The sequence below is a fragment of the Eupeodes corollae genome, chromosome 3, assembly GCF_945859685.1.
Source record: "Eupeodes corollae chromosome 3, idEupCoro1.1, whole genome shotgun sequence".
Taxonomy (NCBI): Eukaryota; Metazoa; Arthropoda; class Insecta; order Diptera; family Syrphidae; genus Eupeodes; species Eupeodes corollae.
The window spans coordinates 29,474,589-29,497,871 of NC_079149.1; the positions used below are offsets into that span (position 1 = coordinate 29,474,589).

Below are 23,283 nucleotides of genomic sequence, written 5' to 3' on the forward strand. Positions count from 1 at the left end.
TAACAGTTTATTAGTTTATTTATTGAGTTCATTTATACAAAGTTACAGGAACATGAGCGTTAGGAATTAATATTATAATAGTTTTAACAAATTTACTATAAAATGATAAATTATTATTTTTTCCTTAATTACTAAAATATAAATAAGTTTTCAAAGTTATTTTAAAAACTATTTCACACTCGAGGAAAAGCGTTTATTTTGTTTGTTACATTTTTATCTTATATTTAATAAAAAACATTTAATTTTAAATGCAAAATAAAAAAGTTTTAACAAAAGCTCTTGTTTCGAATACATAAATTCCTACAATCTAATTACAAATTATTTTTATTTTTGTTTTTGATCTGGCAGTGTTGTGTTTCTCTCTTGTTTTTTCTCTTGTCTTGTGTTAGTTATTTTTTTTAACTCTTAATTTCTGTTAAAATTTGGTCTTTTCAATACGATTGGTTTATCGCCGACCGAAAAGGCTCTACTTCTTATTTGGAATCGTTCGGCCATCCAGCGTTGGCAATGCTCACATAAACAATTCGGATTTTTCGTCGGTCCAACATGATGTCCAGGCTTACGAACTGTCCCCATGACTTTACCGAATTTTTGAGCTTTTTGCAAATGCTCAGCTGTGTAGCCTTTAATGATGGCAGCAACACTACTTGCAGCCACACTGCTTTCACGGTTCGATGAGGAATCTGGTTTAAGGGATGGAACTGGGGAGGGATATTTTGAAGGAACTTGTCGAACTGGTGGAGAGAGGGATACCTCTGGGGAAAGAGCCTTAGTGGGGGAGGATGGAGTTTCACTGCCAGCTCGCTGGAAAGTCTGTGCGGGTCTAAGTGATGATGAGTCAAGATCGTCACGAGCTTCACTCTTCCACCTTTGCAAGCCTGGGCGAAAAGTAGGCTGATACCCTGTGGATTGGGGGCTTTGTGGTCGTGGACCGAAAAACTGCATAAATGCCGGCGGATCTCGGGTTGGAGTTGCCGGATAGGAGTAGACAATCTTTGGTGGGTGACTTGGTGAGGTTGGAGGCGGTGGAGGCTCATAGAGTTGCTGTTGAGCTGGAGCACTGAACCGATGATGGTAGGGATAAAAGACGTTATCAGACTCTGAATAGTTCTCAGATTCCGATGGAAGAGTGTCATTGCGTTCCATCGGCACATTTGGAGTATAAGGAGAGGCTCTTTGTGAGTTTCCCTCCGAAATTGGATGAAGAAACACCGGCTGAGTGTGACTTCTGGTGGTGGCGAAGTTGGACTCAATCTCAGGTCGAGACCAAAGAGACTCCATGTGTCTGATTCGCAAACGATCCACAGAATTGTCGTAGTCAAAACTATCCGATTTGGCCAGACTCACGCTCACCTCAATGTCTTCTGTGTCCTTCCAGGAAGATTCCTGATCCTGAGAGGCCATTGCACTCGATATACTACTACAAGTCGCATCTCTCATGGTCGATCTTGACGAATTCGGATAGTTGGAGCTGATGCAATCGTCGCTGGGATCCTTCCGGATATACTTCTGTCGTAGATTCTGAAGCTTTGCAGCTCTCTGATCGCCAATGTGCTTGCGGAAGAGCAACTGTTTCGACTCGGAAACCTCCTCGGCTGTGCTTGACTTGGTTATGGCATGACCGACATTCAAATCAGACCGCGAAGTGCTTGACACCGTTGTGGGGGGATTTGGCGAACGGCCAGCGAATTTCTCACGATGCAGGTTAACTCTTCTCGGAAGAGTATGTGCTCCTATTCGCTGATGACGTAGCAACATTTGTTCGTTGTCCAACACTGTCTGGGGGGTGGAATTGGACAAGTGATTAGAACTATCAGATGAACTAGACGAGTCATCGATGTCCAATTCATCTGCATCTGCGTCATCATCATCCTCTTCATTTTCGTCGTCATCCTCATCCGAACCTGTGCAATAGACATCGATGTGAACGGTTCTGGGTTTTTTCGGTTCTGACTTTGGCCCACTAGCAGCTTGTTGCTGTAAAAGTTGCCTCTGCTGACCTGGAAGTGGAGGAATTCTTGGCAGGGAAGCTGATTTACACGTTTGCGTAGGCGATGGTGTGTACGAGGGCTAAACATAAAAACAGAATAAGATTTCAATTTCAATTTAAATTTAGAATTCGAAACACAAGAAGAATGAGAGAATAGAGCGCTTTAAAAAAGAGTGACAAACCGTAAATGAGTTTCCCTCGTCGACTCCGGCTATGGGTGAGGTAGGCAATGGCAACAGTGTGTCTGTGGCACGACGATTATGATCATAGAATCGTCTCTGCTGACGCCTAAAATCGTCAAGTGTTGATCGTCTATCGGTGGGCGGACTGCGGCTGGAGTAGCGAAATTCTCTGATAGGGTTGGGGGTGTTGAGAAATTTCGTTGTTTCAGTGTCGCTTGTTTGCGAGAAGGCATCACGTAGAGCAAGAATTTTACCAGATGTAAAATTTTTCGATGCCACAGCAGAACCATCATCAGGGACGGAGAGCTAATGGAAGATGTAATTGTTTGTTGTTTTTCGAAACTATTAGGTCAAGATGAAATAAAAATAAAAGTGTTTCTAAAACAAAACACTCAACGACGACGACGATGAAGACGCAACGGCAAGTGGAAAAATTTCAGAATTTGAAATATTTGAGTGATTTTAAACATTTTCGAATTACAATTTCCCTCAAAAACAAAACCGGAAGGGGAAATATTGTGTAAATACGGTCTAGTTTGGTCAGGTTGTGGTTATTTTATGGAGTTTTTGTTTTTTGAGACGGAAATACGCACCAACATTTTAAAATTTATCGGAAACAGATGTTTTCTAATTGCTCGGTAGAAAAGAAAGTGGCATTGATATGTTTTGTAAGACAGATTAATCTTTTAGCAGCATAATTTGTTTTAATAGTTTTCTAAATTTTGAAAATTATACAGAAATAAAAAAGTTCAGAAGAAATGAAAAGTTGATGGTAATTGAAATGTTTACTTTTATGAAATCTAGTAAGGCTGAGAAATACGAGTACTTGTTTTTGAAAAGAGAAATTGCTAACAACAATATTTTCAGAACATCGATTTCTTTTTACACATAAACTTAATTTGACAGTCGGCTTAATTTCTCATAAAAACAAAATAAATCTAATTAAGTTTCTTCTCCAAATCAAAAAGGACTGTTTGATGGATGAACAAAAAAAATGAGAAATAAAATGGCGCCCAACGTGAGATTTACATTTGCTTTTTTTCGCTTTTTCTGTTATTGAATTAATTAAAATATTTTGTAACTCTTCTAAATAAACATAATAAAGTTCAAATAATTGTCTATTTACGCAATTTACAAACTATTGGATATACCGTATACCTACAAAACCTAGGGCTATTTGAACTTGAAACTTGATGCTCATGAATGAAAATAAATATGCTTATTTTTAGCACAGGCCGAACGGAAATGATTTTAATGGTTTTTCATGTCAACTTTCACAAATAGATGTCAGTCTACATTTTTTTTTAAACTTAAAGTGCTTCCTGTTATTTTAAATTTAGTGTTTTTTTTAAACAAAAGCAATAACTTTGGTTTACAAAAATATAAAACGTGAAAGTTTTGAATGAATTTACTAAAATGTTTTTGTTGTCTGTATTTTAAAATGTCTATCTTAAGGAAAAGTTTTTTCAAAAATTGTTTTTAAACTGAATTACTAACTTTATTTTTAATATTACAAACAAAAATGTGAAATAGTTTCATTAAATTTAAACAAAATCAAGTCCAGAACTTATCAGTTCTCACCTTTTTGAAATCTGCTAACAAGTAAATAGGATTAATGTTTCTGATGAAATAAATTGAGACATGATAAGTAGGATTATACGAACAACACATAATTATGTAAAGTATAAAACAATAAATCACCGAAATTGTCAAAAAATATACTTTTTATTTGATTTTTGGATCACATGTTCATAAAACTTGTAGAAAATATTTAATATTTTGAAAAAAAGTACAAAAATATGACATCATAAATTCATTCTCTAAAATTTATCATTTTGATTTAATATGAATGAATATGAAACTATAAACCTAAACTTTAACAAAAAAAAAAGAAACTTAAATTTATTATTAATTTAATGGCAATACGCCAATAAAAACAACAAAATATTTGTCTCTTATATCAAACAAAAAATAATACTAGCCAAAGTGTCGTTTTTATAAAAAGATAAACAAGATTAAAAACTTAATTGTTTAATCTTAAACTATAATTTTTATGAATATGAATCTAAAGATGTTTATAAAAACAAATAGTTTGTGCTTTTAATATGACAAAAAGAACGGATGCTTCAAAGATTTCATAATTTAATGAAGGAAATCAAATTCGTTGCTCTTTGTAAATTTTTGATTTAAAAAATTGTGGCACATAAGAAAAGCATAAAATAAAGTATGTAGGTTATGGCCACTTTAAACTATACGTAATTGCTCAAGACTATAGAACAAAATAGAGACTTGCATCCGGTATTGTAAAATAATCGGAACTAAAAATATTTCAAAAAATAATTTATTAGGCGCAGTTTTTTAGTTCAAGTTAAGAATTTTCTTTTCTTTTAGAAAACTAGAAAAATGGCTGTAATTTTCAATTCGACTATTTCAAACTCTATTGAAACCTTTAATATAACAAAGAAGTTTATTAAAACGCTTACAGAATCATTGAATTTGTTGTTTTAAGTTGGTAACTCTATAATTTGACACCTGTCAAAGTCAGCTGCCATGAATTTTTGCCATTAATGCATTAAAATTATTAAAACTAACAGAAAAGTGATTTAAACGTAGCTAATTTTCACACATTAAGCGATGATTACACATCAACAAAAGAATGAAAGGGACAGTCAAATCAAATCACGCCAGGTTTAGAGTTAAAAAAAAACCTTAATTGGTTATCCATTTTACGGTTTCAAAAGCATAGGGCTTGAATTCTACATCTGTCAATCTAAGTTTTTAAACCAAATTTTTTTTTTCATTCGAAAGTCTGACATTTACGAAAATGGATCGCTTGACAACGCATACAAATTGTTAAGACCTACTACAAAAATGGTGATTCTGTCACAGCCACATAACGTGCTTTTAGAGAAGATTATGGTTTACATAATCCTTCAAATATGCAAGCAATTGGCAAAATTGTGAATAAGCTTGAAGAGACTGGATTGGTTTCTTCTGAAAAAGGGAGGTGCTCTAAACTATAGAGAAATCTTAACATCGCTTTCAGAATTTTCTCTGTCGTAATATGTATATGAACGTCTAAGGCATATCGTAAAAACCTGATAGGTCCTTATTAGTGTGGTTTAAGACAAGGAAAGTCCACAGTCGATCAAATATTCAATATCAAATAGACACCCACCATCTTTCTATCGATTTCAAGGCCGCATATGACAGCATCTACAGGGGCGACCTGTATAGAGCCATGTCTAGTTTTGACATCCCTGCCAAACTTGTCCGTTTGTGCAGGATAACCATGGAGAATTCACGCTGCTCCATAAAGGTTGGAAACAACTTAACGGAACCTTTCGATGTCAAAAAAGGTTTTAGACAAGGCGATGCGCTGTCATGTGATTTTTTTAACATCGTGCTTGAAAGAATAGTGCAAAGCTCCCTCGTCAACACTAGAGGCACTATCTTTCAAAAGTCTGTCCAATTACTACCATATGCTGATGACAGTGACACGATCGGAAGAACTTAGCTGTCAATAGGCCTATTTGGAGTATTGAGGTAGAGGCGGCAAAAATGGGTTTAATGGTTATTGAGGGCTAAACAAAGTTTACGCTGTGTCAAGAAAAGGCCTACAACACCGACGTCTCGGTCAAAACGTTACCATCGACATACCTAACTTTGAGGAAATCAAGGACTTCGTCTACGTAGGCTCCACTATTAACGCAGAAAACAGCATAAGCGTTGAGATCAAACAAAGAATAACTCTGGCTAACCGCTGTTTCTTTGGGTTAACAAAGAAATTGAGTAGCAAAGCCTTCTCTCGGGGGACCAATGTGTAGCTATATAAGACCCTCATCATCTCCGTCTTGTTATACGGTGCAGAAGCATGGGCTATTACAAAAGCGGATGGGTCGTTTCGAAAGAAAAGTTTCTAAGTGTTTTCTACGGTGCCGTATGCGTAGAAGGGGAGTGGAGAAAAAGATGGAAGACTTAGCCAGAAGGGTAAAAGTCCAACGATTAATATGGCTGGATCACATAGAACGCATTGAAACCAATACTCCGACCCGGAAAGTCTTCGAAACCACACCCACAGGACAGCGCAGTAGAGGAAGACCGCGGATCAGATGGCGCTCACAAGTGGCAATTGACCTCACCCAACTTGGAGCTCGAAATAGGAGAAATCTAGCTAGGGACCGAGCTAGATTGAGAAGTTTGTTCTGTGAGGCTCTAGTTTACACAGGACTAAGCTAAAGATTGGTTACAAATATTTTAAGGCCTATGCATCATCGTTTCGTTCACTACTGAAAATATTGCCGCTGTGAGTTAAAGTGTTGCCGTACACCTAAATGTGTTGTTCTCTGGAATTAAGACTGTCTTACGGTACATTATGGCGTATTTTGCATTTGGATCTACACCTATACATCTACATCTACAACAACTGAAGCCAGCTGACCCTTCAAAACGTCGCGTCGTCGTAGATATGTCGAATGGGTGCTTAAGCAACAGATGGTTGACGGCGATTTTTCGAATGATATTTTCTTAAGCTACGAAGCACATTTCCTACTCGGTGCGTATGTTCAAAAACAAAACTGTTGTATTTGAGGTTCTGGGATTTGAGTAATTGAAGATAGGCCATTACATTTCTTTGATCCAGAGGTGTGGTTGGACCTTACTTCTTCGAAAACGACAATGGAACGCCCGTCACCATCAATTCGGAGCGTTATGGTCATATGATAACGGACTTTTTTGCCTGCTTTTAAGGGATGCGACTTGGAAAATATGTTATTTTAATAAGTGCTACATACCACACAACTCGTGCGAATATGGTTTTAGTGCAAGAGACATATCCTGGCCGCTTAATTATTCGTCGTGGCGATATAAGTGAAAGACCGTGTTTATGCAGATAGACCTTTAACTCTTGAACCCTTAAAAACCAAGATAAGGCTCAATACTTCGAGCCCTTCCCGCCAATTTATCGTAAGCGCCAAAATAAATTTTATCGTAAACGAAAAAGCAAGAAGTTACTGCTGGTCCTTGAAACAACTTGTACCCATGGTCAGTATTGGAAATTATTAGTTATGCTTAAGTTTAGACATGACAATATCCTTCAAGGATCTTTGTGTTACTAAGCAAATTTAAATAATCAAGTTTTCTTTTTTATTGAAAATTTCGATTAAGATAAAATGGCGGTAAGGGCTCGATGTGTTTCAAAAAGTGGTCGAAAATTACCTCAAAAGAATAGATACTTCCAATAATTCAGTGTTTCAGATAAATGAAAAAGAAATATCATGAAATATTTACGTTTACTTTTGAGACTGCAAAAGGGATAACCCTGTCTAATAATAATATTGAAAATGGTTGTTTCGGAATCATCACTCAAAATTAGCACGAATCATTCAGAAACCTTAGAAACACAAGATTTAAGCGTCTATGCCTATGATTAATGTAGCTTTTCAAATATTCACTCGGCATCATCATTGCGTTCACCACTTCCTCTAAATATCTGCCTTACAAGTTTTGTGACTTATGTGGTGATTTTTTTGAGGTTAGGATTTTCATGCATTAGTATTTGACAGATCACGCGGGATTTCATACATGGTGTCAAAGAGAAAGATGCTCAGTATGCTTTGACATTTCATCATGAATAGACTTACTAACGAGCAACGCTTGCAAATCATTGAATTTTATTACCAAAATCAGTGTTCGGTTCGAAATGTGTTTATGGTCTACATAATCGACCAAGTGAGCAAACAATTAATGCGATTGTGACCAAGTTTCGCACTCAGTTTACTTTATTGGACATTAAACCAACCGCACGAATGCGTACAGTGCGTACAGAAGAGAATATTGCGTCTGTTTCTGAGAGTGTTGCTGAAGACCATGAAATGTCGATTCGTCGCCGTTCGCAGCAATTGGGTTTGTGTTATTCGACCACATGGAAGATTTTACGCAAAGATCTTGGTGTTAAACCGTATAAAATACAGCTCGTGCAAGAACTGAAGCCGAACGATCTGCCACAACGTCGAATTTTCAGTGAATGGGCCCTAGAAAAGTTGGCAGAAAATCCGCTTTTTTATCGACAAATTTTGTTCAGCGATGAGGCTCATTTCTGGTTGAATGGCAACGTAAATAAGCAAAATTGCCGCATTTGAAGTGAAGAGCAACCAGAAGCCGTTCAAGAACTGCCCATGCATCCCGAAAAATGCACTGTTTGGTGTGGTTTGTACGCTGGTGGAATCATTGGACCGTATTTTTTCAAAGATGCTGTTGGACGCAACGTTACGGTGAATGGCGATCGCTATCGTTCAATGCTAACAAACTTTTTGTTGCCAAAAATGGAAGAACTGAACTTGGTTGACATGTGGTTTCAACAAGATGGCGCTGCATGCCACACAGCTCGCGATTCTATGGCCATTTTGAGGGAAAACTTCGGAGAACAATTCATCCCATGGAATGGACCGGTAAGTTGGCCACCAAGACCATGCGATTTGACGCCTTTAGACTATTTTTTGTGGGGTTACGTCAAGTCCAAAGTCTACACAAATAAGCCAGCAACTATTCCAGCTTTGGAAGACAACATTTCCGAAGAAATTCGGGCTATTCCCGCCGAAATGCTCGAAAAAGTTACCCAAAATTGGACTTTCCGAATGGACCACCTAAGACGCAGCCGCGGTCAACATTTAAATGAAATTATCTTCAAAAAGTAAATGTCATGGACAAATCTAACGTTTCAAATAAAGAATCGATGAGATTTTGCAAATATTATGCGTTTTTCTCAAGCTCTTAAAAAATCACCGTTTATTACGGTAAGAACATTCTTTTAACGAATTAAAAAAAAAAACAATAAATTCCAAATAAAAATCAATGGTTAATAATAACAGAATAAGACACACTTTTGAAGAAAAAATTAAACAAAATAAGAATAAAATCGCATTTTTCCCATGTCTAGAGAGTTCGTTCTTACAGACGTGACTGCCGTCATCACAAAGGCATTTAAATGCGAAATTCAACTCAATTGTCAATGTCAACCTTGACATATGAGACAGCTATTTTAATTAACTATCAAAATTCAAGTTTCTAAAATTTTTCAAACAACATGACAACTTAAGTTTGTATATTTCTACGTCATCGTCAAATTCAAGACTTCTGAACTTTTTAAAAAATCTCCAAAATATGAACTACTCATTTGTCACCTGTCAAAATGCAGACAAAACTTTGACATAAACTTGACATTTCGGCTACAATTTTGTGTGACTCACTAAACCCGATCATCGAGAGCAAATAGATATGATCTCAGGACTACTAAACAACGAATTCATAGGATCTTTCACTTGCCGTTGCGTTTCAAAAACAAATGAATATCATGAATATCACAAAATAAATACCTTTTCCGGTATAACAGTATAACGAGCTGTCGTATTGAACACAAACGGATCTGGTTCTTCTGGAATAATATTGCCAGCATTGTTCGGCAGAAAATCTGCCACAGCTGATACGATGATATTGCAAGTACTTCGACACCTTGTTCCGTATATTGGTTGATTCTGTTGCTGCTTTTTGTTCTTTGGCGTATTGGATCCGCTGAAGGCCGAATCACCAGCACCAAATTCTCCCGAAGTGGCTGAATTAAAACTCTCAGCATGCTTACCTTTTGTCTGAAAGATGAAGTTTTTGTCAGTCGAAATCGTTGTGCAAAAACCATACAAACAAAAAATATACAACAACCTTTGAAGGTGTAGATTGTCCCGAACCGACTGGAGTCTCTCGACTCGAAGGCGAAGGTTTCTCCTCTTCCCCAGGGCCTGCCTCGCCCGAGCTCCATCTATAGACGACCCGAACTGGGTTGATGGTGCTATTGTTGTTGTTCGTTGAGAAATCTCTGGTAACCGTTTCTCCGGGTCGACCAAATGTCAATTGGGCTCGGACTACCCATTCAGCCGTAAGCTCAGGTATTCCAGGACGCCCAGACCCACCATTCTCATTTTGTTGTTGCTGCTGTTGTTGTCGTGATTGCGATGATGACTGACTTTTGTCAGTCATTTTTTGACGGAGTTTTTCGTTTCGTTTTCGGCTGCGCCTTTAAATTTCATCTAACTTTGATTTTTTTTCGTTTGCGACTCAAAATGACGTCGTCACAACACATCACGTGAAAATTAAATTCGACAAAAAATATTAACCGTATCCTCAGGACGCATATACATAAATCGTATCTGAATTTTGACGAAAAAATATGGAAAATAGAACTTTATTCGAAAATTCCACCCACATAAATAATGTCGATCGAGCACACGGGGGCTTTTTATACCCACCACCTTCCACCAAACCGTGAAACACACAACGCCTTAGATACTTTTGTATCTTTTAATTTACACTAATTTAATTGGACGCGAACACAATTTATTGATATGCCGAAAATGTGCTCTCAGTTAAACAAAATCCGAACATATTTATGCACATTTATTTATTTATTATATCCAACAAGACTTAGGTACAACAAGACTAACGGTATGAAATATTCTTATTTTACGTCACACAAAATATCGGACGAGATTGCGCTTTTTTCTATAAGACACGAAAAATGTACTCGTTAGATGCGAATGGAGGATTTGAAACACCTGAGCCTTTAAATTTATTTTGAGAATTTAGTTCTTTTGTTGTTTTTTTGGGAAATCAAACTTAATTGCAAAAACAGAAGAAAATAAACAAATCCGTTTAACCGAAGACGAACAAAGTTCGCTGCACGCTGCGTTTTCTTTTTTGAATGTGCTTCAGTTTTTCTTTCCTCCTTTGCAAAATTCTATTTTCGTTTTCGAATAGAAAATCAAAAGAATTGCTGTTTTATGTTTTTCAAAACTTTTTCTATTTCGGATTTTGATCATTAAAATTGTAAAAAATTATTTTTAAAAAGTCTCAAAAATATATTGACCAACAAAATATTTGATTCAGCCAGCAGTTTTTTTTGTTCTTATTTTTAATTTTTGAATTTAAATTAAATTAATTTCAATGTCGAATTTCGAAAATTACGCAATTTTATTAACTTTAAGGAATGATGAATGTTTTATTTTTTATTAGAAAATACTAAAATTTATTTTATTTAAAAAAATCTACACGAAACTTCACACAATGTTTAAAAATAAATTAATAAAATTTGAAAAATCATGGGCAGCTTGCCGACCGTCAAACTTTGGATTTTCATTTATTTTATTTCTAATTTTTTGTAGAAGGTAATCACTTAAATTTATAAAGATATATTTTTTTAAAAAATTATTCAGATGTATATAAAAAATTTATTTTAAATTTTTATCGAAGAAAAAGACATCACATCACAACACGACACGCAAGTTTACAAAGAAGACAACTAACTGATCGTTAGAAAAATTTCTTTTTGGATTTTCTTCAAAAAAATCGTCAGAACACACAGTTTCATAGCTTCTATGTTAAAATTTGGTTTTGGTACGTTTTCGAGGGAAGGCAAATTAGAATATGAGTGGTTTTTTTCTAAAAGAGAAAATACATTCATTTTCTCTTAAGGATGAAGATAGGTGCCTTTAATAGAACTTTGGAATTCTCTTTGTAAACAAAAATATTGCATTGTGGGGAAATTGGAAATTTTGTAAACAATCGTAGGAAAACATAGAATATTTTGAGTGGGAATGTATGGTTTGAGTGAGTTTTTGAAAAAGAGGAAACTGACTCGCAAATAAACAAAATTTTCTTGAAGAAAATATTTTGTTTGTTTTTTGAGCTAACATAAATTAGGTTATTCGAAAACTAAAATATTTTGCAGTAACCAATATGCATTCCGTCATAAGATTATTAAAATTCACGTCTTTTTCAAAGGTAATTGTTTATTTTGTAATTAAATAATGTTTAAATTTCAACTATAAAAATGGCTTTTAGCAAAACGGTTTGAATTTTTGTCAAAAAATGTTCAGTATGAATTATTTGACACCTGCCAGATTCAGCTGTCATTTGAAGAATCATACTGTTAGTTGCCTATTTGCGTTAATGGATGGATCAAAATTAAGCAAACCGATAAAGTAAATTAATTGGTTGGTCGTAACAATCGATTGACTACGTAAGCGATTGGTAAAATTATGAGAAAATTTTAAGAAAATTAAAGCTTTTTAAATGTAATAAGGTGCGTGCGTCATCGAAATTCGAATTTGTATATTTCCCGGCGTTACAGTCAATTCGGAGCAATATGGTTGAATGGAAAACAATAGATTTTTTTGACAGGTGATTAAAGGTTTTAGACATAATATGAAGCTTATTACCTTATTGAAAATGAAACAGCTGCATGCAGCGTCTTACGCCCGAGCCAGACAAGTTGTTGGAAAACTTACAGCCTTATCGTAGGTACATGCCGAGATTTTGCAACAATACATAGTCAAGATTGAAAGCACACATACTTCACTTCAACAGAACTTTTAACAACATCTTTCCTGTGACAGGAACGAATAGGTAGACAAAGTTTCATACATGATTGAGTCGTCAACGTCCAAATTTACTGACGGCCCAAAAACGGAAGCGGAACAAGAAGCAATTTTCTATCACAAGGTTATACCACCATATTAATTGACAGCTTAATAACTTATCTAAGGTGGCGCTACGGCCCGGGCGGCCCTGGGCTTCAACTAGCATGCGTTTCCAGCTTGCTCGGTCCCTAGCTAACTGTCTCCAGTTTCGCACACCAAGTTGGTTGAGGTATTCAACCACCTGCTTGCGCTACTTGATACGGGGTCTTCCTCTACTGCGCTGTCCCTCGGGATTGGATTCGAAGACCTTCCGGCCTGGAGCGTTGATGTCCATTCGCTCTACATGACCTAGCCATCTAAGCCGTTGGACTTTAACTGTGTCAACTAGGTCAGTGTCGCTGTACAGTCCGTTGTTATATCTTTTCCTTCAATTTGCCATCTATGCATACGGGACCAAAACTCACCCGAAGAATTTTTCTCTGGAAGCATCTTAAGACGGTCTCATCTTTCTTCCACATTGTCCAGACCTAAGCGCCATAAATGAGAACCGGGATGATGAGTGGGTTATAGATGTTGATTTAAGATTTTCGAGAGAGGACTTCACAACTCAATTGCCTTCTAAGTCCAAAGAAGCAGCGATTTGGAAGTTATTCTACGTTTGATTTCGGCGCTCGTGTCGTGTCTGTGTTCATAGCGGTGCCTAGGTAGACAAAGTCCTTAACTACCTCAAAGTTATAGCTGACAATGGTGACATTTAATCCAAGACGTCGCTGTTCAATTTCTTGTTTTGATGATCGCAATGCTCAAAAAACCCTTAACTGACATCACGCTTTGATCTTCTAATTGTTTCAATATCATCGGCGTATCCAAGTAATTGGATAAACCTTTGGATCATTGTGTCTCAAGAGTCCACGGTTGAGTTTTGCACAATTCTTTCCAGGACGATATTGAAGAAGTCGCATGACAGTGCATCGCCTTGTCTAAAACCTTTTTTGACATCAAATGTATCGGTAAGATCTTTTCCGACCTTGATAGAGCAGCGTGCATTCTGTGTGGTCATTCTGCACACACCGATAAGTTTGACAGGGATGCCAAAACTAGACCATGATCTGTAGAACTCTCCCCTAAAGATGCTGTCATACGCGGCTTTAAAATCGATAAAGAGATGGTGGGTATCGATTTAAAGCTCCTGGGTTTTTTCCAAGATCTGCCTTAGTGTGAATATTTGGTCGATAGTGGACTTTCCTGGTCTGAAGCTACACTAATGAGGACCTATCGGGTTGTTGACGAACAGCTTCAGACGTTCACATAATACGGCAAAGAGGATCTTATATGCAATGTAAAGGATACTGATGCCTCTGTAGTTAGCGCAATTACGAGGGTATGTATCGGGCGAACTATGCTGAGATTCCACTTATCGGGCATGCTTTCTTTCGACCATATTTTGCAGATGAATTGGTGCATGCTCCCTACGAAGTCATCGCCTGCTGCTTTGAATAGTTCGGCAGCGATGCCGTCAGCTCCAACAGCTTTGTTTGACTTCAGTTAAGATAAAGCTATCTTCACTTCGTCGAGGTCGGGTTAGCGGAATTGTTGATGTGCGTCGCCGAGGTTGAGTGGTTCTACCTCCCTTCCAGCGAAATTCGGTTCGCCATTGCCGTCATATAATTTGGAGAAGTGGTCTTTCCATATTCTCAACATAGACTGCGGTTCTACTACGATGGTCCCCTGATCGTCTTTGCAGGCCTGGCTGGTACCCCTGGGAAGTTTTTTTTACCTTTTGGTAAAATTTACACACCTCATTCCTGTTGTGACATCCCTCCATCTCTTCGATCACACGATTCTCAAGCTCCCTTTACTTCCATCTAAGAAACCGGTGTTCCTCTCTCCTGTTGTGACATCCCTCTATCTCCTCGATCACGCGATTCTCAAGCTCCCTTTACTTCCATCTAAGAAACCGGTGTTCCTCTCTCCTCTTCTGCTCGTACAGCTCGCGAGCAGCTCTGGTTCTTCTGTGCAGCGCCTTTATATATGCCTGTTTTTTCGGTGCGTACGCTTGCCTGCATTCGTCGTCAAACCCGGTGCAGGGGTCGCACTGCGGTGGCTATGTGTAATCTCTTATGCCTCTGGTTTTTAATGCTTAATGCAGGCAGCATAGGACTTATTTAGAGGTTATAAAAGACTCGATCGGAAAAGAATATGGCTGTCTCTTGCGATTGTAGCCGTCTTACGTCGAAACTATTCACAGTTCTTCCTTGTTTTGGCTTGGATCGGGATATCTGTAGTCGTACCTTGGCTACAACGAGGTAGTGGTCCGAGTCAATGTTGGCCCCTGGAATGTTCGGACAGCCTGTATACTGGATAAGTGTCATGCGTGGATCGCAATGTGGTCACTCTGGTTGACAGTTGATTGATCAGGAGATTTCTATGTCCCCTTGTTGATAGGTATTAAAAAGTGTGAACTGCATAATAGCTTCCAGAACGTCTCGCCCCGCAGCGAAATCGATCAGCCTTAATACTTTGTCGGAGGTGGTGTCGTGCAAACTGTATCTCCCGATTGTGCCACCAAAGATGTCTTCTCTTCCTAGCTTGCTGTTAAAATCTCTAAATTAATTTTAATGCAAGGCACTGCTTATATGTCTTGTCAAAGAGCTCGAAGAATATGGCTTTGGTGTCTTCTTTTTTCTCCTCTGTTTGGGCATGCGCGCATTTTAGGTTTATGTTAGCGAGTTTAGTCTTGATGATTTAATTTCTCGAACATCTCTCGAAAATTTTAAGCAAGGGCTATGTTAAGAGTCGCATTCCAGCTTTCTTTTTTTTAATCGACTTATTTAAGTAGAAACAAGAAAGTCCTTTCCAAAACCAAATCATTTCTACATTTTAGTGAAGTTGTCTTTGAGTGTCCCAGTTAACAGGAAGTTAAAAAATTCTTATTTATTTATTTTCAACTTCCCTATTTTTGTATTCATTCCATACACGTCCCTTAAAGAACTTGATTTAAAGTGTAAAAATAGTACCTGCTGTGTAAGCTTAAAGGAAAGGTAGGTCACAGATGTTTATTTTTCGAATCTATAATGAGTTTTTCATTCCCTGTACGTACACCTACCCCAATACCATTTATCCTATGTAGACGTATTCTGTCAAAACAAATTGAAACATTCATCTGTTAGTTAGCCGCAAATGAAGAAGTCACAAAGTAAAACACAAAACCAAAAACCCTCTATTAACTATTTAAAGTGCAAGTTCTTGTTTTTATTTCGACAAAAAGTCGATATTTAAGTCACACATTAAGTTTTCATGTCCAAAGTATACCAACCTCTTTATAATAGCCTTGTCGAAGTTGAACAAGTACATTATTTATATGTATGCGAAAAACGATATTATACTCGTATACACATGTTTATAATTGATTGGGTTAAGAAAAGACTGACATTCTGGTTAATTGGTAGATATGCGCGGTTAATAATAAATGAAACTGTTCTTGGCATACTTTGGGGTTGGTTTCGATTGTGATGTGTGGTGGCTTTTTGTCTTTTTAATATTTAACTATAATTATATCCCATCATCATACATATATCGTGAGAGACTATCTATAATATAATTATGTAGGGGATGGCCTTGGAGAAAATTAAAAAAAAACTAGGTGAAAACTTTTAATTTGTCATAATGGTGTTTTTTTTTGATGTTCTGCTGTCTTCTGTTATTTTATTTTTCTTAATTAAAATGACATAATTGCTTGTTTATGATGTTGAAGTGCACCGAAATTATTATTTTATTATTATTGGAAAATATATTTTTTTGAGCTTCCTACATTACCGACTTGATAGTCAAACATTACGAACAGCTATATAAAAAAATGTATAATTTATATTCAGAAAGCATCGTAATTCCAGGTTATTTAGATTAAGAAGATTATGCATACCATAAAAACTAGCAATTAAATTTTGGTGTAGTTAAGTTTGATGCTCTCAAGTTTTGACTTATGAAAATAAAAATGTTAAGAGCGAAAGGGAAATTATAATGAACTATTAAATGAAAGAATTAATAAATTGAAATGAATTTTTTTGCAGTAATAAAGAAAGCAGCTTGAGAAATTAAAAAGGATGGAAAAGAAGAATGAATTTACTGCGAATAGAAAATAATTTATGATTATTAACTTTTGTTGTTATTTTTTGTGAATGAAAAGTCCCTATTTATTATACGATGCGACTGAAATTTCGAATTTACGTGAGTACTTCAATTGTTATGAAATGTGTGTCCATTTTTTTACCAAATTTGTTAAATTTCGTTTTTAGTGCTTTTTTTTATTTTTTAAAGCGACTGTGTTGTTAACACAAAATATGGACTACTTTTATCTTAAACTTAAAAAAAAATTTGAATTCCCATAAAATTTTTTTTTTTGTTAAAAGGAGGACTTTGTTTTTTTTTTTTCTTTAGATTTTAAAGTTCAATAAATTGAATAAGAAAATGAAATATTTCAGAATGGCGACGTTAATTTCGAATAAGAGTTTGATTTACAGAATAGGCTTCTAACGAGTGTTTTTCTTAGACGTAATGTTTTCAATCTGGTGATACTTTTTTCAGAGTTTCTCTGTCAGTTGACAGCTATCACTTAATTTAAGCTCAGTTTCGTTTGCCATTTACTTATGAGTAAAAGTTCTGAACAATATAGCTGCCGAACTATTTAAAGCAGCAGGCGATGACTTGGTAGGAAGCATGCACCAACACATGTGCAAAATATGGTCGGAAGAAGCATGCCCGATGAGCGGAGTCTCTTTAACATTGCATATAAGATCCTCTCTGCCGTATTATGTGAAAGTCTGAAGCCGTTCGTCAACAACCTGATTGGTCCTTATCAGTGTGGCTTCAGACCAGGAAAGTTCAATATTGACCAAATATTCACACTAAAGCAGATCTTGGAAAAACCCAGGAACTTCAAATCGATACCCACCATCTCTTTATCGATTTTAAAGCCGCGTATGACAGCATCCATAGGGAAGAGCTCTACGCAGCAATGTCTAGCTTTGGCATCCCTGTCAAACTTATCCGTTTGTGCAGAACGACTATGGAGAATGAACGCTGCTCTATCAAGGTTGGAAAAGATCTCACCAATGCATTTGATGTCAAAAAAGGTTTTAGACAAGCCGATAAACTGTCATGCGACTTCTTCACTATCGTCCTGGAAAGAATTGTGCAAAACTCAACCGTCAACAAGAGACACAATCTTCCAAAGTCCATCCAATTACTCGAATACGCAGATATTATTGACATAATTGGAAGATCAAAGCGCGATTTCAGTGGAGCGTTTTTTGAGCATTGCGACGGAAGCAGAAAAGATGGACTTAGTGGTCAATGAGGGCAAGTCCAAGTATATGCTGTCATCAAAATAGGGAAATAAAAACGCCGTCTTGGTCTTGGACTTAACGTCCCTATGGACAGCTATAACTTCGAGGTAGTTGAGGACTTTGTAAACCTAGGCACCGCTATAAACACAGACAACGACACTAGCGCTGAAATCAAATGAAGAATAACTCTTGCAAATCGCTGCTTCTTGGACTTATAACACAATTGATTAGCAAAGTCCTCTCACGAGCATCTAAAATCACCGTCTATAAGACACTCATTATCCCGGTTATGGCGCTGAGGTCTGGACCCTTTCAAAGAAAGATGAGAGCATCTTAGGATGATTTGAGAGAAAAATTCTTCGGGTGATTTTTGGTCCCGTCTACTTGGATGAAAGGAATAAAAATCGAACTACTTAGATGGCTGGGTCATGTAAGCGAATGGACATCAACGCTCTAGCCCGGAAGTTTTTCGAATCCAATTCCGAGAGACGGCTCAGTAGAGGAAGACCGCGACTCAGGTGGCACACGTAGGTGGGAAAAGACCTTGCACTTGGCGTGCAAAACTGGAGACAGCTAGCTAGGGACCGAGTACTGGCTGGTCGCATGTTGGTTGAAGCCCAGGTCAGCCCCGGACCGTAGCGTCACCTTAAGTAAGTAATCACAACATTAGAAGTCTTATTACTGATTGTTTGACTCTTGGCTTTGATATAATTTGTTTATAACTCGATTCTACCTACTTGAAACATTTATTATGATGGGTGTATTGTTTGCCGTTTTGTTTTTTAGTACCACTGGGTTTTGACAGCAGCTTACGTACGTTTCGTGTTTTGTGTCACTGTCAAACATCTTAAGCCTGATCTATTAAACCATCTGTACGTGTTTAGTTTTGTGACATTAACAATACTCTTACGTAAAGTGGGAATTGAGGAAAAGATCGCAGGAGTATTGGTAAGTTTAAGTGATGACCACGAATTAACTCGGCGCCGCCGTTCGCAGAAATTAGACTCCAATACTTCGAAACTGTTGCAGAAGAATTTAGGTGTGAAGCCTTCCAAGTGCAAGTATTGAAGCTGAACGACCTACCACACTGCATTTTTTGAGTAAATGTGCTTTTGAAAAGTTAGCTAAAAATCTACTTTTTTTATCGAAAAATGGTATTTAGCGACGAAGTTTGACGACGACGGAACTAGCGGAATGATTGGGCTGTATTTCTTCGAAAGATGAAGCGAATCACAACGTTGGTTGCAGGGAATGGAGGGCACTTCTTTTTTCGCCAAAAACTGAAGAGCTTGGATAACGTGACATGTGGTTTCAATAAGACGACGCCACATGCCTCACAGTACGCATAACAATGGACTTATTGAGAGGATATTTCGGTAAACAGTGTATTTCACGCTTGAAGTGAATTGGCCGCTTAGATCATACTATTTAACCCTTCTAAGGATCATTTCTAAAGCAACTAACTTCCTGAAAGCCAACAGTGAATATTGATAAAGGTATTTATGGACTAAGTGTAAAGACCATTAGAGGTGCGAATGCATTAAGGGGGTCATCCCGTGTGACGGCCTGTATTTTAAGAAATTCTTTACGAATTTTTTTACGACTAGTAAATAGATACAACTTTATTAAGTTTATTATCATTTATTAAATAGTTTGGTAGTATAAATATAAAATTTGAATTAAAAATATTGTATAGATTACGAGTTACACCGGTGTGAACAACTCCACCACTGAAAAATGGGCGCTCAGCTTAAGTATGGGCTTCGCGGCCTATAGGGCATTTTACTTTCAAAACCTTAATTAAAGATGATAACTAGGATCCCTTTGTAAGTTTATCTGTCACTATCGCCGATGTATGTAAGATACTTTACCCCATATTTTTCCATGGACCTGCTGCATCTTTAAAACTACTTCGAATTTTGAAAAATCCCTTTACTACCGTATTCTAGACACATTAAACTTTTAATTTATGAACAAAATCGATTTTTCGAACCCATCACATAGGATGATCCCCTTAAACATTCTCGATACTATCGATTATCGATTTCCATCCATATTTCTGAGTTCCATGGTTTTTGTTTTAAACTTCCTTTGGGTCTTAGAAAACCATTCATTAACAGCAGGTACACGCGACACAGTTAAGAATTTTATATTTTTCTCTGCACCTGACACGAAACAAAAATAATTTAAATAAAAGCGAAACAAAAAAATAACTATCAAAAGAAAATTGAATAAATTTAATTTTCTCATCGATGAAAAACCATACACCACCGCCAAGACGACCAACCAACCACAACATCCCCCCGAGATGCCAGGTGGTGTCTTCCCTTCATCTCATCTACAAATTATTATATTATTCTCATACCCCCAACCTCAATATGTATAAATTTATCTCAACTTTAATTTCTGCTCCTTTTACTTTTAATTGCCGAATAATAAATCTCTGCAAAATGAGAATATATGTATATGAAGAAGATGATTCAACCGAAATTATTTTTTACACTCGTAGTCGTATCTTTCGAATGTAATATGAAAAATGAACGAAGGAATTTTTGTTGTCGTTGTTTTTGCTTTTTTGAGTGAATTAATTTTCAACAATTATTGTGACAGCAGGCGGTAAAAGATATAAACATTAAAAACGTTCGTTCATTGTTGTCAGAGACATACTTTTGCTCCCTGATGTCACTAGGACGGTACTAGAAAATGCTGCCGGTAGTGTCGTTTTTATGACCTACATTTTTTGATTCGCATCGCAATTAAACACAGGGTGGTGGGAGAGGGGGATACAGAAATAAAAAGTGGAACTGAAATTTATATTAAAAAAAAAACAATCATGAATAACACTGCAATAAAGTGCTTATAATAAATATTCAAAATTAAAAGAAATAATTGAGAAAAAGGCAATTTTCATTACCACACATATAACATAAACTTCCCCAACTCACTGGCGGGCGCACCATCACCATCACGGTGTGTTTGACACGTCGACGTGTTTCATTTCGGTTGATCGTCAGCAACCGCTGAAACCACAATATTTTGTCAATAATAAAAATTTAATTTATTTTATGGTAATTTTTTTATTGGGAATTTTTGCGTCTGTAGGTTGATTTGAAGGATGCTTTTGAGCTGTTTATGGTGATATTTAAAAATTGTTAATTAAGTCCACTTCTGACTTTTCCAATGAATGATGTTGAATGTAATGGTGGTAATGGCTTGACATGAAATTAAATTATATTTTAGTCAAAAGCAAGTTTTTAGTGTTGGTGAATACTTAATCAAAAAATTAATGGAGCGTCGTGGGGGTGGAATGCATGCATATAGTGAGTAGGGTTGCCTCGGTGATTTTTAAAATAAAGTCATAAAAATAAAAATTTTAATTTCTGTGGACAGCAGTCTGTAGAGCAATATCGTCAAATGAATTTTACGCAAAAAAAAGTCGCAGAAAAAAGACTTACGTCGGTTAAGGGTAACCCCGTTGCTCAAGAGAGGAGAAAATATAGTTTAAGTTTTTAAGATACTTCATTTTTTTTCCAATTTTCACACACAAAAGGGGTAACAGTACCCTCAACATGTTTAAACATAAAGGAATAGGAAATAGTCGGTTGCAAGATTCCACATTCTAAATGTGCGGCTGAAAAGAAAATATCTTGACAGTACGTCCGAAGTAAAGCACAATTGTTTTCTTTTTTTTGGGGGTTCCATAAAAAAGAGTCAGTTTTCCAGTATTTTTTTCATATTATTTCTGGGAAAAAGACCATATTCTTTAATTCTGCCCCAAATCTTATTGGAAAAATCAGAGTAAATCACTTAGGTTATACAAGACAATTAATAGTTCTACTTTACCAAGGAACAACACGGACAAAGTTGTAAGGAAAGCTCTTATCTGTCTTATTTATCAACACACACACACTAATATTTTAATAGTCTTCTAGAATTTTGAAGCTTGTATTTGGACATAAAACCTTATTCTGTACAGATTCGTTTAAACGTAAAAATATTTACGAGTAGTCAGTCAATCAATTATCAATCAGTCAATCTGTTAGACAGTCAGTCAGCAAGTGAGTCAGTCATTCATTCAGTCATCAGTCAGTTAGTATGTCAATTAGTCATTTAGTTATTCAGTCAATCAGTCAGTTATTCAGTAATTCAGTCAACGAGTCAATCAATAAGTCAGTTAAAGTATTTTGTTGTTTTAGAAGTTGTTTGTTTTCTAAAGGCGCAGTTCTTCAACTATTGTATTAAATATTAAGAATTTAGTTTTTAAGTTAGGAGGTATGTTGTCAGTCATTTAGTCAGCCAGTTATTTAGTTAGTTGGTCAGTCAAATAGTCAATTAGTTTTTTAGCTAGTCTCTTAATCAATTACTCAGTTGATCAGACATTTTATCAGTCAGGCAGTCATTCAATCACTTTATTAGACTGTCAAGCAGTTAGTCAGTCATTCAGTCAGTCAGAAAGTCAGTGAGTGAGTAAGCCAGTTAATCAGTTAGTTAGTCAATCAATTAGTCAGTCAGTCAGTTAGTCAGTCAGTTAGGCAGTTAGTTAGTCAGTCAGTTAGTCAGTCAGTTAGTCAGTCAGTCAGTTAGTCAGTCAGTTAGTCAGTCAGTTAGTCAGCCAGTTAGTCAGTCAGTTAGTCAGTCAGTTAGTCAGTCAGTTAGTCAGTCAGTTAGTCAGTCAGTTAGTCAGTCAGTTAGTCAGTCAGTTAGTCAGTCAGTTAGTCAGTCAGTTTGTCAGTTAGTCAGTCAGTTAGTCAGTCAGTTAGTCAGTCAGTTAGTCAGTCAGTTAGTCAGTCAGTTAGTTAGTCAGTTAGTAAGTCAGTTAGTCAGTCAGTTAGTCAGTCAGTTAGTCAGTCAGTTAGTCAGTCAGTTAGTCAGTCAGTTAGTCAGTCAGTTAGTCAGTCAGTTAGTCAGTCAGTTAGTCAGTCAGTTAGTCAGTCAGTTAGTCAGTCAGTTAGTCAGTCAGTTAGTCAGTCAGTTAGTCAGTCAGTTAGTCAGTCAGTTAGTCAGTCAGTTAGTCAGTCAGTTAGTTAAGCAGTTAGTTCATTAGTCATATAGTCAGTTAATTATTCAGTTAGTTAGTCAGTCAGTCAATTATTTAGCCTGTTAGGTACTTAGTCAGTTGGTTAGTTGGTCAGTCAGATAGTCAGTTAGTTTCTTAATTAATAATTCAGTTGGTCAGACATTTTATCAGTCAGGCAGTCTTTCAATCACTTTATCAGACTGTCAGTAAGTCACTCAGTCAAACAGTTTGTCAGTCATTGAGTCAGTCAGTAAGTCAGTCAGTAAGTCAGTCAGTAAGTCAG

The 23,283-nt window shown here is 36.6% G+C and overlaps 2 protein-coding genes across 10 annotated transcripts in view; both read right to left on the reverse strand.

The window, feature by feature from the left end:
• The window catches only part of LOC129950053 (serine/threonine-protein kinase N), a 255,008-nt gene that overhangs the window by 19,791 nt on the left and 211,934 nt on the right, over window positions 1–23,283 (reverse strand). The gene's annotated exons all lie outside the window — the stretch shown is intronic.
• LOC129950054 (uncharacterized) lies at window positions 277–10,709 on the reverse strand. Its single transcript, XM_056061844.1, has 4 exons — window positions 9,886–10,709; window positions 9,546–9,815; window positions 2,173–2,478; window positions 277–2,070 (listed from the first exon to the last, which is right to left on the reverse strand). The coding sequence occupies exons 1-4, from the start codon at window positions 10,198–10,200 to the stop codon at window positions 406–408; spliced, it is 2,556 nt and encodes an 851-aa protein (XP_055917819.1). The 5' UTR covers window positions 10,201–10,709; the 3' UTR covers window positions 277–405.

Bases quoted from the DNA above. Each gene is read 5' to 3' on its own strand.
- LOC129950054 (XM_056061844.1), bottom strand. From the start codon at position 10,200: ATGACTGACAAAAGTCAGTCATCATCGCAATCACGACAACAACAGCAG. The intron at 9,816-9,885 runs GTTGTTGTATAT...TTCATCTTTCAG, and splicing joins GACAATCTACACCTTCAAAG to ACAAAAGGTAAGCATGCTGA. The intron at 2,071-2,172 runs GTTTGTCACTCT...TTTTATGTTTAG, and splicing joins ACGAGGGAAACTCATTTACG to CCCTCGTACACACCATCGCC.